A 16,246-nucleotide genomic window follows, 5' to 3' on the forward strand; every position below is an offset into this window, starting at 1 on the left:
TTTTCTCACTAACAGTGTTTTAAAGGAAATTTAAATGTTTAAGCCTAGATCAATCTCATATAAACAAAGTGAATGACCCAAGATATCAAATGTAATCTAAGCATCCACATTTAAAATAAAGAGTGGCTTAATTAGAATTGCCAGTCTATTTCTAAGACAGATCCCAGAACTGCTCTTACATAAGCTATTTTTTATGAAGGTGATGGTAGAAATGGATTATTAATTTTGCCTGCCTATAGTTTGTTTGTTTGTTTATTTATAAGATTTTTTTAGCAGTGCTATTACCAGTGGTCTCTGAGTGGCATAAAACAACATTAAAACTTTAGAACCATTAAAACCATTAAAATAGGCAAAATTAAAAAGATTTATTAAAATATTAATATTAATAAATCCTGCTGCTCATATGGCCAGCTAAAGAATACTATTTAATTAAAATGCTGGCTAAACAGAAAGGTCTTTGCCTGGCGCCGATATCTAGTGAATTAGATACATCTAGTTAATAGCCTGGCGCAGATATCTAGTTAATTAGATATACTGTATCTAGTTAATATAGAAGGTGTACCAGATAATTACTAGGTTTTACTCACTTTCAATGGTACTTCTGCATTAATAGGGAGATAAATATGATAAATTGTGACTACCAATCTCCATTACCCAAACCTAAACCAGCCAAGAGTCCTGTGGCATCTCTTAAGACTGACAAGTTTCATTTGGCATCAGCTTTCGTGGACTACAGACCACTTCTTCAGATGTATGGAATATATCGCCTCAGTAGATCTTTAAGGATCATTGACCATCCTTGAAGGTGACAAACAGAGGTCTAAATGGTACATTCCAAAAGATATCAATAGCTGCTGATTGACTGGCAATACACAGACTCTCTTGCATCTCCATTATAGTACATTGTCTCTCCTCCCTACCACTGTATAAATGGCTGTCCACTGAGGCAGTCACGCATCTGAGGAAGTGGGCTGCAGTCTATAAAACTTTATTACTTTTACTTTTAACTTGCTCCTGTTAAAGGTGTCACAGGACTCCTTGCTGTTTTTGCTGCAGATTAATGTTGCTAACCTTCTTAAAAAATCTCCCCCACTAGTTTCTCAGCTCTTGCTTCTTTATCCGAAAGGTGCTGACAAACCCACCAGCATTATTTTGGCTCAACTAGCTTTATCTAATAATCTCTTGGAAGATGAGCAATGAGGCCTTTGAGGACCTCCAACAAACGCCTCCATTTCAATTGTGGAAGGCCCATTTTGTGAACGTTGCATTGCATTAGACTCTGTAGTGAGACCTATGGTGCAAATCCGAGGTCCCTGCAATGGTGCCTGCAGGTCCTGCTACACCCACAGGACCTGCGGAACTTCCCACCAAACTACTCATTCTCTGAGTTGCCATAGTGAAGCGGTTAAGAGAGAGACAAAGACCTTCTAAAAAACAAATGGGAGGAAGGAGAAGCCCAACAACTGCAAGCTCTGTTGCCTCAAGAGCTTGTAGTTTGCATTCATCCATCACAGCCCAGGTAACTTCTCCCTCCCCTTTAAGGGAATTTCTCCATTTCTCCATATGGAGAGAAAATCCTGCCCTGCTGAAAGACAGAAGCGGAGAATGATTCCTGTCCCCTTCCAGGTCCCTTGAGGGAACAAGATTCTTGGTGAGGGCTGTGTTTCTCCTCACTTCATCCATTTTTGGCAGGGTATGATTCCCTGTCACCTTTTTTCAAACAAAGCAGTGGGTCTCAACCTTAGACCATCCACATGTTTTGGGCTGCAACTCCTAGAAGCCACAGCCTCTGCAGTCGTTGTCCAAGTTCACAACCTCTGGAGGACCAAAAGTTGAAGACCGCTGAAATAAAGGGAGCAACTTCTGTATCCACTTCAACACAGGCCAAATAATCTGGCCCATTAAAAAAAAAACATGACTGAAAAGTCATGGGTGGGAACCCAAAATAAATAAATAAGAAAGGAATAGGATCCATGGAGGAAGTGGAGAGTACACTTGTCTCCCCAGTTATTTTTCAGCAAAGTCTTTCCATGTTTTTCAACTGAAGGGAGCTACTGCTTGATTTATGTGAACAGAGGCAGAACATTTTTAAGAGATTTATTAAGACAGTATCCTTATGACTGAAGAGTTAGTCTGTGGCACAAGAATGTACTAAGCAGAGCCTGATAATCTGGCTGAAAAATTGCGCTCTTGGGGTAATATCCATATGCAACACTGAACACACATTCAATGGTATTTTTTACCTGACTCATGTGGAATGGAAAACAGAAAAGTATCAGATCCAGTGTGCTCCTCTGTACTAATACACTGGAATCCTGCACTGAAGTGCTCACTGCTTCTACCTGAAATACAATTGCAGTTAAAAACATGCAAAATCAATAACACTGATTTTATAGTGCATTATCAGTAATACAGCTTTGTTTACTTTATAAAAAATGCATGCACACAACTGTCACAGGCTCCTTTTAATCATGACCACAACTTCATGACCATGCCCACCAACTCCCTGATTCCCCCATATATGGCAAGCTAAGTGTAACTGTGCCTTTCTTTTCTTCACAGGACCTGGGTGCTCACTTTTATGCTTGGTGTCTGAACACTACATGTGTGTGTGTAGTGGTCTTGGAGGGCACTGGCAGGAAAACCGAACAGAGAACAGTAACCACTGTCATGCTCCTCCACTTACAGAGGAGAGATCAAAGCAGCAAACCTCTGAGGGACCGGTTCCTAATTGGGTCAGTATCAAAGCAATATTCCAAACAGAAAGAACAAAAATGCAGTGTTCATGGAAATAAAGTTCTGAAAAATTTGGAAGACATAAAAAGTATCACATACTCAAATATATAACCTATAATGCTATGGTATGCAACAAATATTGAAGTACATCACATAACAGCTTGCCCCACACATGCCCTAGCTCCTTGTTTATACATATTTATATAGATCTGGGGCAGCATCTACATTGCGAAAAAAGAAAAGAAAAGTTGGTTGATGTTTCTGGAAACAAAATATAAGCAGTAATCCAGTAATAAGTCACAACTCAAACAGGCTCACTAAAACAGTGAGGAATTTGGTTAGTCAACTCCTCTATAAGTTCTGTTGACTCAATGGGCCTGCTCTAGTTGTGATTTAATACTGGAGCAGCTTTCTGTAGACAGAAGATGTCATTCTGTCCTGGGAAGGAGGCACATCATAGATCCAAGTGTGTGCATTTCAGCAAAAATCGTATTAAATTCCAATATCATAAAAAGCAGAGAAAATTACAAGCAGCATTGGGCAAAACTCTTGAGCAAAACCCAGCCAACATGCAACCCTTTCACTGATTTCCAGTGGAAATACTGAACTCCTCACTAAAATCAATGGGACTTTGAAAGTGCTTAGAAGCTGCACTTAGATTTAGTTTGATGATTAAGACACTTAATTTGTCATATTGTTATATGGGTTGTATCAAGTACTAGTCATCCGGATATTGTGGACAAATGAGAGAGTGCTAGATCAAATCACATGTGGATTCTCAACGGACTGAACTGAAGCTTTCAGACTTGGAGCATGTTATGAGAAGAGAGCACTCACTGCAAAAGAAAATAACGCTAGGATGTTATATGTTGGTAACAGGAGGAAAAGAGGAAGACCCAATATGAGATGAATTGACACTGCAAATGAAGCCAAGGTCTTTAATATACCAGATTATATTATAATATCTTGGAGATGATGAATTCACAGGTTCACTATAAGCAACCTGAGAGCACATACCAGCAGCAGTAACAACACATGAAAAGTCTGCAATATAGTTGCTACCGTTACATGCATTTCAATATTATTATTTCATAAAGTGGGCTGTTTACTGGATCAACAAAGCTTTACTGATACATACCATCAGTTCGATGTCGCTGCCTATTATATAGAGCTGGTCTTCCATAGAAAGCTTCCTGTTGAGGTGGGAGAGGACGTAAGTAATTCCAGGCAACCGAACTGCTGGACTAGTCAGAAGACTGCCCCACAGTGCACTGTAGAAAGCCGACTGGTCCACTGCAGCAGCCACTTTTTCCAACAGGGTGTTTGTTCTGTGGCACAAATGATGCAAGGGTGGGGGGGGGAAGTGTGTGTGTGTGTAGAAAAAAAAACAGAATAGAGTTTCATTAACTACAACAAACATTCGGAAAAACAAACCACTTAAAACTAAAACAAACCCCAGCTTCATCAAACAAACCAGAAGGAAGATAATTTAAGTGAGGAACAAGAGCCTAACAGCTGCTTATAGTCACACGGAAAGCTTGTGTTAACAAGCAGATGCTTTGAGTTTTCCTTAATGAATAACTGCCTCCTTTAACATAACACAACCACTCAAAGGTAGCCGTTGTTTGCTACTTCCTTTCCTCTAATGAGGTCAAGCCGCCCTCCATGTCTCTCTTCTCCACTTTATTCTCATAACAATCTGGTTCAGTGGGCCAGGCTCTGAGAGGGTCACCGGCCCAAGATCACAAAGGGGAGACTTTTATAGTTGAATGGGGATTAACTCCTGGATCTTTCATGTTCCAGTCTAGCTCTGAACCACTTAAATGTATTCTAAGAGAACACAGTATCAGTAATTTTATATCGGTTACAGCCTTACCTTTCATAATACTCAGACCCCTCTTCCAAACCAGGAAGTATTCCAGTTAACAACCCCTGCAGGCCTGGTTTCAATGTTTTGCCCAAGGGCAGGTAGTATACCTCATACAGGCTGAGTAAGGCTGGCTTAACAGACATAGCAGCATTGGCAAGAAGAGGAAACAGCCCGGAACTGTAAAGATAAACCAAACATACATATAAACTGTGAAGCTAAACTATGTTATATATGTTATTTTCACCACTTGATGATGGGCAGAGAGGTTGCTCAATCTATGCACACCCATGCACAACATCACAACAGAGGGGAAGCAGCAACATATTGTTTCATAACCATCTAAGCAACTACAGTACAGGGAAAAGTACAACTTTTTATTTTAAGCATTCTCTGACGAGAAAGATGTTAATTAAACATATCTTTTTTTGATGCTGATTTCCCAAGGAATTGCTCAGAAAATTAGTAGTTGTTATGACTCAATGTCTTAAATCCTATTCAAGTTTGTCTGAGGAAGTATGCCGGGCATTATGCAAAGGCAGCCAGCAATTGATTGTGTGGTCAGTCGTGTGGTTTGTGTCACGACTGTTGCATGCCTACAAAAGTGCTCCATAGATATTACGGTACTTCCATCCTTTTGCAACTGTTTATACTACTTTCACAGCTTTGTATTATGCATGTATATCTGTGTGACAAAATTTCAGCCATAATTTATTATCACAGATAAGAAAACGTTGTTAAGGACACATAAGAAGTTGTCCAAGATGGAACGTACCCTAGTCTCACACAACCAGTAGCTGTGATAATGGAATAAATATCCGTATACACCCAATCAAATGACTTTCTTAATTATACAAGCACCTGAATATGACTACGGAAGCACATAATATATGCTTAATTGCACTTCAACCATTGTCTAGAATCCTGATTCTTTTAACCACAAGCGTAAATGAGCTCTTACATTTGTGCTTTCTCTTTCTTACCATTTGTGCAAGCAGTTACTCATTACCCACTGACATAATCAGAAATCCCCATTCCATTGAATAGGACTCTCTCTGGCTTGTGCCAAATGTTGTGCAGAATGCAACATCTGCAGAGCGTTGCTCTCCATAATTGCCAAAATGATTCTGCCCATTGTGAAAAGAAATACTGACTGAATCAAATTTAGAGCGCTTATATATATTATGTTGGATCCAGAGATGGCAGGACATCTCTTGTGCAAGCAAGCATGTTTTCTCAACTTAGCAAAAGATCCTTGGGTGAGAAAAGAGGGCTGGAAGGCAACAGTACACTACCAGGTATTGTGCCAAGTACTGAGATACTCTTGCATGGTATCTCAACTGTGCCAGCTGGAAAACCTGAACCCAGTACTGTCCCCAGTTGGATGTTCCTTCCTTGCCCATCTGTAGCTCTCTGCTCTGTCTGCAAACAGGCTCCAGATAATGTCCTAATCCTCTCAGATTCAGTGGGAGGAGGAAGGTATTGCCCCTTCCACGTCCATAAGGAGGAGCAATTTCACCAGTGGAGCCCCATAGTGGATACTGGTGAAGACGTTAGGCTGTGGTGTATAAAGTCTTCTTTTTCCTTCCGCCCCTTCCATGAGGAGGAATATGCAGTGGGCAGAACTTTGCTCATGTCATGGGTTGTCTAAATCTCCATTACCATTTTTTCTTTTTAAAATAGCTGAAAAGCCTATGCACATTCATTAACACAACCTAGACTATAACTATACAATAGAGTCTTTTTTTAAAAAAATAGAGGTCTGCTTTGAACAAAAGTAACCTTTCTTCATGGCAGCAAACAGCCACTACACAGAACAGTCCAAAACATTGGCTGCTACATTGCTTTAAGATTAGAGATGGGCATGAACTGCCAGTTCAGCAGTTTGTTCCAGTTTGTTTTCGGCAGTAGTTTGGCACCCCACCTCCCCTGGCAGGTGCCCACTCAGAAGCAGCATCCCGGCTTCCCTGCCCCACCTCCTCCAGGTACTGCTTCTGAGCAGGTGACTGTCAAAGGGGGAAGAATGCTGAACCACCAAACACCTGTTGTGGTAAACGAACCTGGACAAAACACCAACCTGCCAATTTGTACCTATTTCTATTTAAAATAGAAGAATGATTCTTGATTTAAAAAATAAACAACATGTTTTTGCCTTTAGCTGAGACTTAGTGCTTTCCTTCTTACTCTTTTCCTTAAAGTACTTTAATCATTTATTCCTATACGGGCCATAGGTTTTTCATGGGATCTCTGGGACAGAGCATTTGAATCTTAGTCAATCTGCTGGTTTAGAAGATATGGAACCCATTCCATTAAAAACAATCAGTTTTTAAAAAATTATTAATTAAATTTTTGCCTTCCATATTTTGGCTACATTTAGTTTATGCACTTCATGCAAATGTAGAGTACAAGTGGAGCTAAGATGGAAGGGAAAATATGGCCAGGGTAGGTTTCTGTCAGTCTTTATGCCTGCTCTCATAGGAAACTAATTCTGGGAACCATCAGATAAAGTTTCATAGATTCCCAGCTACGCTTATCATAAAATTTTTCTTTTATTGCATAGACATATTTGCTGGGCAAAACCATTATTTTTCTTCCACTCTAAATTGATGCTTATTTACATAATAAATTGCTACTCTATCTTATTAAAATAATTGCATGTTCTCTAACCACTCTTCCAAGTACTCTGATTTTTATTACAATTTATACTATCAAAGAAAAAATAGGCAGTGTCCAGTTGCTAAAAAAAAGGAGCAATTAATTTAATACTAGAATGTATGTCTGCAGGTGAGCAGACATATTGAAGTTTAGCTGCTTCAATCTGAACTTTTTAAAAATCTTCTCATACGAACATATTAAATTTAGATTATCAAAACAATGGATTATAGAAGAGGATGTTAGTATTTATGCTTATTGCCATATTATGACAAAAAAGTTGGGGTAAACCACAAATAGTCACTGGTTATATTTTCCATGTTCTAGAAGAACATCCTGCCGTGAACGTCAGATCTGTATTTATGAAGTGGTGGGGGATAGGAAGCATTTAATTAAATTAAAGATTTCCATCACCAGCTGATGGCATCACTGCCATATACTATGGCAGAGTTGCACCAACTGGATTCTAGTTAGTGTGTCTCTTCACAGGTATCTGGCAGTCATGCAGGGTGGATTTGATTTAGATCAGATTTATATAAATCATGATTTTAAAAAAATAAGATTTTTTTTCTTTAATCAATTTGATTTTTATCCACCCTGTGGTCATGTTTATGGGAAGAGGAGGAGAGGTGCAACACAGGTGCTTCCTCACACAGTATTCTGCACACACAAATACCTGTAAACATGTTTGCATGAAAGAAGTTAGCATTTTGAAAAAGCTCTTGGACACATGAAACTGAATTCATCCCTATTCTTTCTGATTTAAGGAAATATGTGGCGGCAGCCCCTGTGCTCCTTGGGAGCCAAAAAAGGTCTTCCTCACCATTCTAAAACAGCTGTTCTCATAGTGACTGGATATAGGCTGACATAAGCCGCCAGGATCTTTGAACTATTTCAAATATTTCGTGGTGTTCTTGAAAGCTGCACTAACATACATGGGAAATGTTGTGCTGGACGTATAAAAATATGCTGTTACATTTATTATAACAGAACTAAAATGTGATGAAGGCCAACTAATTCTGAAACTACAGTACAGTATCAAGGTCTTTACCTGTACAGGAAGAGGTCTTTGGCAAGGCGCTTGGGCCCAATGATTTTAAAGATAATCTCATATGTTTCAAGGGCCTTGCGGTGCACCCCACCTGGCAAGGCAGGATGAAGGCATTGTGCAAGGCGTTTGCCTACCGTCAACTTTTTTGGTACAACTTGGTACTTTGCATTGTTTTGGAGAACCTGAAAGGAAAAACAGAAATACATTTTTAGAATTGTAGCCAACCGTCAAATGATTCTACCCAGAAAGAAGTTTATTGAATTTAACAGCTGGTAGCCCAATGTTCTTTTCATGTTCTGCTAAGGGAAGTCACAGCATAGTAGGAAAACCCATGTAGCTGACCAAACTGCTGAGTTAATGGAAAAAACAACCCAGTTACCAAAATGTGTAACCTTTCTATAGGGGAGAGGCTTATTTTAGGATGCATTTTTCTAACTATCCATTTCTTACTTTTACTTTACATTACTACTGCTGAAAACACAGGATATAACTATCTGAATTAAAAAGTAAATATTTGCCCTTTAATGATGTGAACTAAAAAGTTCCGGCAACATTTCAAGAAAAAAAGGTTGAGTCAGTTGATATGCAAGAGATCTGATTTTGGCATGATGTAAAACATCCCTGCATTTGTATATTCTCCTCTCCATGTCAGTTGAGCTGCTATAATGACTTATGTTACAGAAATCCACTACTACATACTGACCGGCCAACTGCGTTTCATGTGAGATCTCGTAGAGGAAGAAGCCATGGTTTGCAACACCCATGCAAACCCACACTGAGAACAAAAGGCATAGCTGTCCAGTTCAAATGCAAGAGCAAAGTACGACTGTCAAAAACATGGTGCCCACAAGTACCATATTTTTCGCACCATAAGACGCACTTTCCCCCCCACAAAACAGGGGGTGGAAAGTCTGTGCGTCTTATGGAGCGAAGAAAACAGATTATATTTTCCTGTTTTCTTCTCCTAAAAAACTGGTGCGACTTATGGAAAGGTGCGTCTTACGGAGCGAAAAATACAGTCAGAAGAAGCCAATCTCAGAAAAAAAACCAAGTTTGCTAAGCACTCCAGACAAAACAGTGAAGAGTCACAGTAGACAATTAACAAAGGAATGTCAAAAAGATACGGAAAGGAAACAGATACATAAGCACGATACCTTGTTTAGCTTTCCCAGTGAAGAAATTAAGTCAGCCCACTCACTAGAGTACTCAAAACTTTTCAGAGCCTTGTCAACAGCGGCTACATAGTTCCTGTACTTGGAGTCACCCAGTAGTTCCAGCTCCTCTGCATTCATCCTCCCGTGGAGTGCTACTAGAGAACAGCTTGCAATTCATGTAAAGGCGTTAACTGAAAAGACACAATTGTTTGTGTTGATCCACATTATCACTGTTAACCAACCAAACAGCTGGTGCCCTAGAGAAATACTACAAAATCTGCAAGAACACTGGCTTGGAAAAGGGGGCACCTTCTTTTCCTCCAAACCTCACCGTCATTCAGCATGGTTCCTGGATGCTCAATCTTTTTGGGCAGGAGGCTGCTAAAAAATGAGGAAGCAGAAAAGTCAAATTCCATCGCTGCCCGTTCTGCTTGATCCAAGCCAAGAGAGAGCTAATAATTCTGGAAAGCACCACAGAAAGCATCACAGGAACAAATCCTGCTTGATGTATGAAGCAATGATCACATTTTTTAAAAGTTTATTCAATCTAGATACCACTCCATTAGTACAAGCACTACCCCGGAAGGGGGAAAAATGCTATACCCTTTTGTAGGAAGAGATCAAACAACTTATAAAATTAGGGTTCAAGTGTACAAGCTGTGTGATTCGCCAAGTTGAATGCAGCCTATTAATACACTGTGTCTACCCAGTCGCTCAGAAATCCTCTTGTTCAGTGATTCTAGGCAAGCAAATGAAGCAAGACTCTGAGAAATGTTGGCTAGGGCACTGCATTTAACTTAAGTCTCACAACCCCACCCCACCCCCACCCCCCACAAATGAAATGAAAAATGGAAATATGGACATGCATGGCCGATTTGAGTCATCAAATCACATATGCTGAGAGCAAAGTCATTCCAAAGCCGCAACTCCTGGCTCCCAGACATTTTACACGTTGCACTCCCCAGAGAGCCATCACAGCTTCTTCCCCTAGGCATCACATAGCCTTCTGCATTTTACTAACAAGTGGCAGCAGTTGAAGGTAGTGGCCCAGATCCAGACAGGTGAGCAGCAATCCACAGACCTACTTCTCCCTGCAGTTGCTGCTCATTGCCGCAAAATCACTCCTGCAAAGGAAGGCAGGACAGTGCGATATGGGATAAGGCAACATCTCAAATATTTACCACAAGGAGGTCAGTAAGAGAGATGAAATGCCTTAAGTAGTGAAGTTGGACATCACTACTGCTTTTCCTTGCTGGAAAAAATTGCAGCAGAACTCAGTATCTTAAGGAACATATTATCCCAATGCTTTGAGAACACTGTCTGAGGCCAATCATTCATTTATTTACAAATTTATGTTCCACTTTTAAAGACAGGTATTTTTAAAAGTATCGCCACCAAGTGAGTTATTGGCCATCAATGAAAAGGCCTTTTTTTTAAACAAATAGCTAATTGTCTATTTAATGCCATCTCTTGTAAACCCCCACCCTCAACTATTGCAATGCATTTTCAGTGTCAAAGATTTGTTTTTCCAGGCCATTTGAATTGTGGATGTTTTTATTGCTCTACTTCTGAGCTCTGATTTGATTCTCACTGGTTTGGTTGACTTTCCACATATTACTGTATTTCGACTTTCTGTTGTGGAGTTGTCTATAAATAGCCTGCATATACCACAATATTTAATAGCCTTAGAACTGCAGAGCTTCTGGAATGGTGGCTCATTCTAGAGACACTGAAGGAACCTTGCAGATTTTGGAAACATTACTATTTAGACTACAACTCCCATAATCACATGGTGGCTGTGACTTTTTAGGAAGGAAAGAACAAGACAGCATCTATTTACTTTTTTTATTGTGAGTCCAGCAGAAGATGAAGATAACCCCACCACTGGAATGCCCAGCAGATCTTTTATTAAATGTTATTCTTTTTATGTTGAATTTTTAAGTTTATGATGTTTCTAATTAATAATGTTTAGTGTATGTTTATCTTTTATATTCTTTCAATGTTACTTTATTTTATTTTATTTTATTATTGCTGATTAGTGGTCTATTTTCTACTGTGAACAGTGCCATTGGTAGCCAAATGGGTGGTATAGGTAAAGGTTCCCCTTGACAATTTGTGCAGTCGTGTCCAACTCTAGGGGGAGGTGCTCATCTCTGTTTCCAACCCACAGAGCTAGCTTTTGTCCAAAGACAAACTTCCGTGGTCACGTGGCCAGTGCGAGTAGACACAGAACGCCATTACCTTCCCACTGTGGTGGTACCTATTTATCTACTTGCATTTTGCATGCTTTCGAACCACTAGGTTGGCAGGAGCTGGGACAAGCGATGGGGGCTCACTCGTGGATTCGATCTTACGACTACAGGTCTTCTGACCTTGTAGCACAGAGGCTTCTTGCAGTTTAACCCGCAGCGCCACCACGTCCCGAAAATATTTCTGTGACTTCAGCTATTTCCAAAAGATATTGCCGAAACGAATTTTATATCAGGAACATAAAAAGCAGATTATTCTGTAGCTATCAAGAATAAATTATTGCATATATACCTATGACAATATTCTAAAAAAGCAGGATTCCAATACCTTCCTTCACTGGTGATAGAAAAGGAATGCAAAAGTCGAGGGAAATTAAAAGATACCACACATATAATATTTTGGTTTGGAGAACCTGAGAAATACTGTTTCAGTCTTCAAACTACAGCATATGGATTGCTGTGCAAATCCTTTAAAAATGCTTATTAATAAAATATTTTGCTAGATGAGAGTTATTTCAAGTACCAGAGTGAAAGAACTTGCACTCAGTGACTTCTGCTAAATCTTCTGACCCTCCAGGATTTCAATGAGGGTCTGCCGTAGGCTTAAGACTACAGGCTGCAATTGTTTTATATTTTCTGAACTCATTGAAAATTTGCAAATGAGGCCAATTTACTGACAGATTATTTCATTATGTTTCTTTCTTGGCAACATGAAAAAAATGGCATGAGACAATTCTTGCCTTAATACATTACAACGGCTGGGACAAGAAGTACCTTACTGGTAATAGATTTGTTGTGACAATTTTTGTCCCCAGACGTTTTCTATTCATAAAAGGTTAGAAAAAATAAATCTGTACAAAGCTGGTGACTTAATTCCTGTTGTGCAGCTCTGAAAACACAATGAGGACAATATAATCATCGATGGAAAATCACCGTGGGTGAAAGATTATTTGGGGACAGGGAGGCACATAACTCATACACAATTCCTTAAAGTCAAATACATCTCCCAAAACAATTCAGTTGACTCTAGTACCTTTTATTTATCCATTTATTTTTAAATAATAGTTTAAAATAAATTTAAATGAAATTTCAACTTTAAAATAACTTAAAAATGGCAACAGAGAAATACAAGACCATGATTTCTTAGCTAACACTACTACCTTACAGGCCTTGAGGTGGGGGCTTTAACTCAAGTATTGGTTCCCAACCTTTTTCAAGCCAAGTAACCTACGATACCCACCACCACATTTGCATAAAAAGACACTTTTAATGAAGTCTTTCTTGCTCAAAAGACCCCATTTCTTATATATGCACATACTGTACACTTAAATAACCTGCTCCAAAAGGTCAAGGAAGAAATTATTTAACAAGGGTTGCAACACATCTAAGATGACCTGTGACGTCCTTGGAGGTCACAACTCCTAGGTTAGGAAACACTGGAGCTTTGGAAATTGGTAAAAACTAGGGTGAATTGGTAGTACTTGACTAATTGTTTCTAGACAAGAAATAAATTATTCAAGCAATTAGAGCTAGTTTTCTGAATCATTAGTTTCCAAATCAGCACTGTAGCTTCATTAATTTAAGAAACCATCTTTGCTCAATTCTTTCTGGGATATATTGCATGTTACAATTCTCCTGCACTCACAGAACTGTGGCCAAAAGAGATTTCATAGGTTTCAGTGAAATACATTTCAAAATAGCCTAAATATACTCTTAAATAAAATATATTTCTAATATAGGTAAAGGTTCCCCTTGACATTTTTATGTCCAGTCGTGTTCGACTCTAGGGGGCAGTGCTCATCCCCGTTTCCAAGCCATAGAGCCAGCGTTTGTCCGAAGACAGTCTTCCTTGGTCACATGGCCAGTGCGACTTAGACACGGAACGCTGTTACCTTCCCACCGAAGTGGTCCCTATTTATCTACTCACATTTTGCATGCTGTCGAACCGCTAGGTTGGCGGGAGCTGGGACAAGCGACAAGCGCTCACTTCGTCACATTGATTTTATCTTACAGCTAAAGATCTACAGACCTCAAAGCACAAAGGCTTCTGCGGTTTAACCCGTAGTGTCACCACGTGGCAACTTATTTCTAATATATTCGTCTCTTAATCAATAAACTTTCCAGAAAACCTGACACCTCAAACGTACAGGGTTGAAGAGTTCTGCTGACAAGTTTATCTCGGAGAATCTTAAAAGATGTCACTTAGAGTTTATATGCAACTGGTGGAAGGGAAGTAAATAATATTTTTAAAATGTATACAATATAGTGTTTCTATAGACTGATACATATCCTGCATTAGTAATCTTTGCAACAATAATTGCCTGTTGGTCCTGCTTTTGATGTTCAGGACCATATCTTCCCACCATCCCATTTTAAGGGAAGATTTAGCTCAGTGGTTCTCAACCCTGCCTCCCCAGGCATTCTTGGAATAAAACTCCCAGACGCTTTCACCACTAACCGGGCTGGCCAGGATTTCTGAGATTTGTAGTCCACCAACATCTGGGGACCCACTTTTGGGAACCACTGTTCTAGCCCAAAACATCTGCAAGACACTGCATTATATTGTAGCTATTATGTAACATGGTTTGTTCTTTTATGTCACACTGGAAATACTGTAGGAGGTTTAGGCTGAAAGGAGAACCCTGCATAAAGTCACATAAGATCTGAACCATGGGTTTCTTAGAATAGTTATAGCATTGTAACAGCCAAAATCTTAGTGTAAGGAAGTTTAATTTTAAGGTAAAGAGGCCAAAGATATTTTAATTTTAGTGGCTTCAGTCTTGGTTATTTCCTTCACAAATGAATCTTAGATTTGTATTCGCGAAGGCTTTCACGGCCAGGATCTAATGGTTGTTATGGGTTTTTTGGGCTCTTTGACCGTGTTCTGAAGGTTGTTCTTCCTGACGTTTCGCCAGTCTCTTTGGCCGGCATCTTTAGAGGACAGGAATAGAACTCGGTGCTCTGGTGGTGTTTGTTTGGGAGTTGAGTATTTATAGCTGTGGGGTCAGCTTTTGTCCTTTTCAGGAGATGGGTGATTATGGTGATCAGTGTGTTTTGTTGTGGGTGTATTGTTGTGATAAGGAGGAGACCATAATCACCGATCTCCTGATAAGGAGGAGACCATAATCATATTCTAAGGAAAAAGTATTGAAAAGTCCACCAAAGCTGATCTGATCACTGTACTTCGCACATCAGCTAAATATTTTTCAAATGAATATAGGAAGAGCATGAAGACAAAAAGGTTTTCAGAAAACTAACAAGCTATGTCAAACAATGGGCCATTATACCTAGTCAAATGATATTTCTCCCTACAAACATTTGAATATAGAGTTCTAATATATAATTAATCTTTAAAGGTAAGAGCTGAAAGCTGGCTCACTTGGCTAACAGCAGTCTTTTGTTGTACCTAAAGTTACTGTTCAAACAATTGACAATTGTGCGTTTTGATTCTTACATATTTGCTTTGTGTTGCATGACACCCTGCACACTGACAGAATTGTAATTACTTCTCCAAGCTAGGAAATATGCAACTTTAAGAAGGTTATATGCACCATCACACCAGTGCCTTCATATGGGTCTTATATGCAGCCCTGTTTGTTAATACGTGCTTGAAGGTTGTGGCTTATTTATTAAACATGGCTTTCTCCTGGATAGCCTTTGTGAATTAGTGCCCTTCAGAGGTTTTGAATTGTAATTCTCACATTTCTCACAATTCACCATGCTGGCTGAACTGGATGGTCCAAAACATCAGGAGAAGACTGGGTTGGGGAATACATTTCTAAGCCATTTTCAGAAAATTTTCAACACAAGTTCTACCACAAATCCAAATATAGGGACAAGAATCCACAAACAGTGGCCGTCAAAAATTTAACAGAGGAAATCCTTAGTAATGACATTTCCATACCATTTCCAGAAATACAGGGGAAGCATACTGAAAATCTTCTATCATGGCAGAAGGCTATGTCTTCTATTGAGTGCAGCATCAGAGTAAGGTATTACACACACCATCATACCTTGCTCCTTCCTTCCTTCCTTGTAAGCCTCATCATCATCCAGCAGTTACATTTGTGGTGAAACTGACCACCTTGGCCTTCCTTCTGCCAGAAATCTGTTTAACTCATACTGCCTCCAACCACTTTGGGACTGTAGTGCCCATCAACCACAGAAAGCATAGCTGATTATGGCAGTTGCAGTACAACATCTTCCCCATTCCTGCCCTAACAAAACCTCTATTATTCTTCCTTTGTAAGTGTCAGCTCCTCACCCTAGCCTGAGCAGAGAAACAGGCAAACAACAGCAGAGGCACAAAGCAAATATGAAACAATTATGCAAAGGCTTCCCTTTGCTTTCCATGCTGGGGAAGAAAGGGTTACAAAATTCCACACACTGAGCCTTCCCATTCTTACTCAATTCCAAGCCAAAACCCCAACAATGGTTCAAAGCATGACCTCTCCCAGGCTACTTCTTCCCTTTTCAAAACACCAGAGTTGAAATATTAACTAAACTGAAAGGAACAGTTTAAAAGCACTCTATTTTC

General features: G+C 39.5%; 1 protein-coding gene across 6 annotated transcripts in view; it reads right to left on the reverse strand.

Moving 5' to 3' along the window:
• DOP1A (DOP1 leucine zipper like protein A) overlaps window positions 1–16,246 on the reverse strand; it is an 84,152-nt gene that overhangs the window by 65,028 nt on the left and 2,878 nt on the right. For 4 of the 6 annotated variants that reach the window (XM_072999171.2, XM_072999172.2, XM_072999163.2 and 1 more), the window contains exons 2-6: window positions 9,461–9,651; window positions 8,307–8,488; window positions 4,613–4,783; window positions 3,875–4,064; window positions 2,244–2,342 (exon numbers count right to left, since the gene is read on the reverse strand). In XM_072999171.2, the coding sequence (XP_072855272.2) occupies window positions 2,244–2,342; window positions 3,875–4,064; window positions 4,613–4,783; window positions 8,307–8,488; window positions 9,461–9,598 (780 nt within the window). In that variant the 5' untranslated portion in view covers window positions 9,599–9,651. The remainder of the gene's footprint in view (window positions 1–2,243; window positions 2,343–3,874; window positions 4,065–4,612; window positions 4,784–8,306; window positions 8,489–9,460; window positions 9,652–16,246) is intronic. The other 2 variants (XM_078380533.1, XM_078380530.1) reach the window with 1 other exon arrangement.

Source organism: Pogona vitticeps, chromosome 1 (assembly GCF_051106095.1).
Source record: "Pogona vitticeps strain Pit_001003342236 chromosome 1, PviZW2.1, whole genome shotgun sequence".
Taxonomy (NCBI): domain Eukaryota; kingdom Metazoa; phylum Chordata; class Lepidosauria; order Squamata; family Agamidae; genus Pogona; species Pogona vitticeps.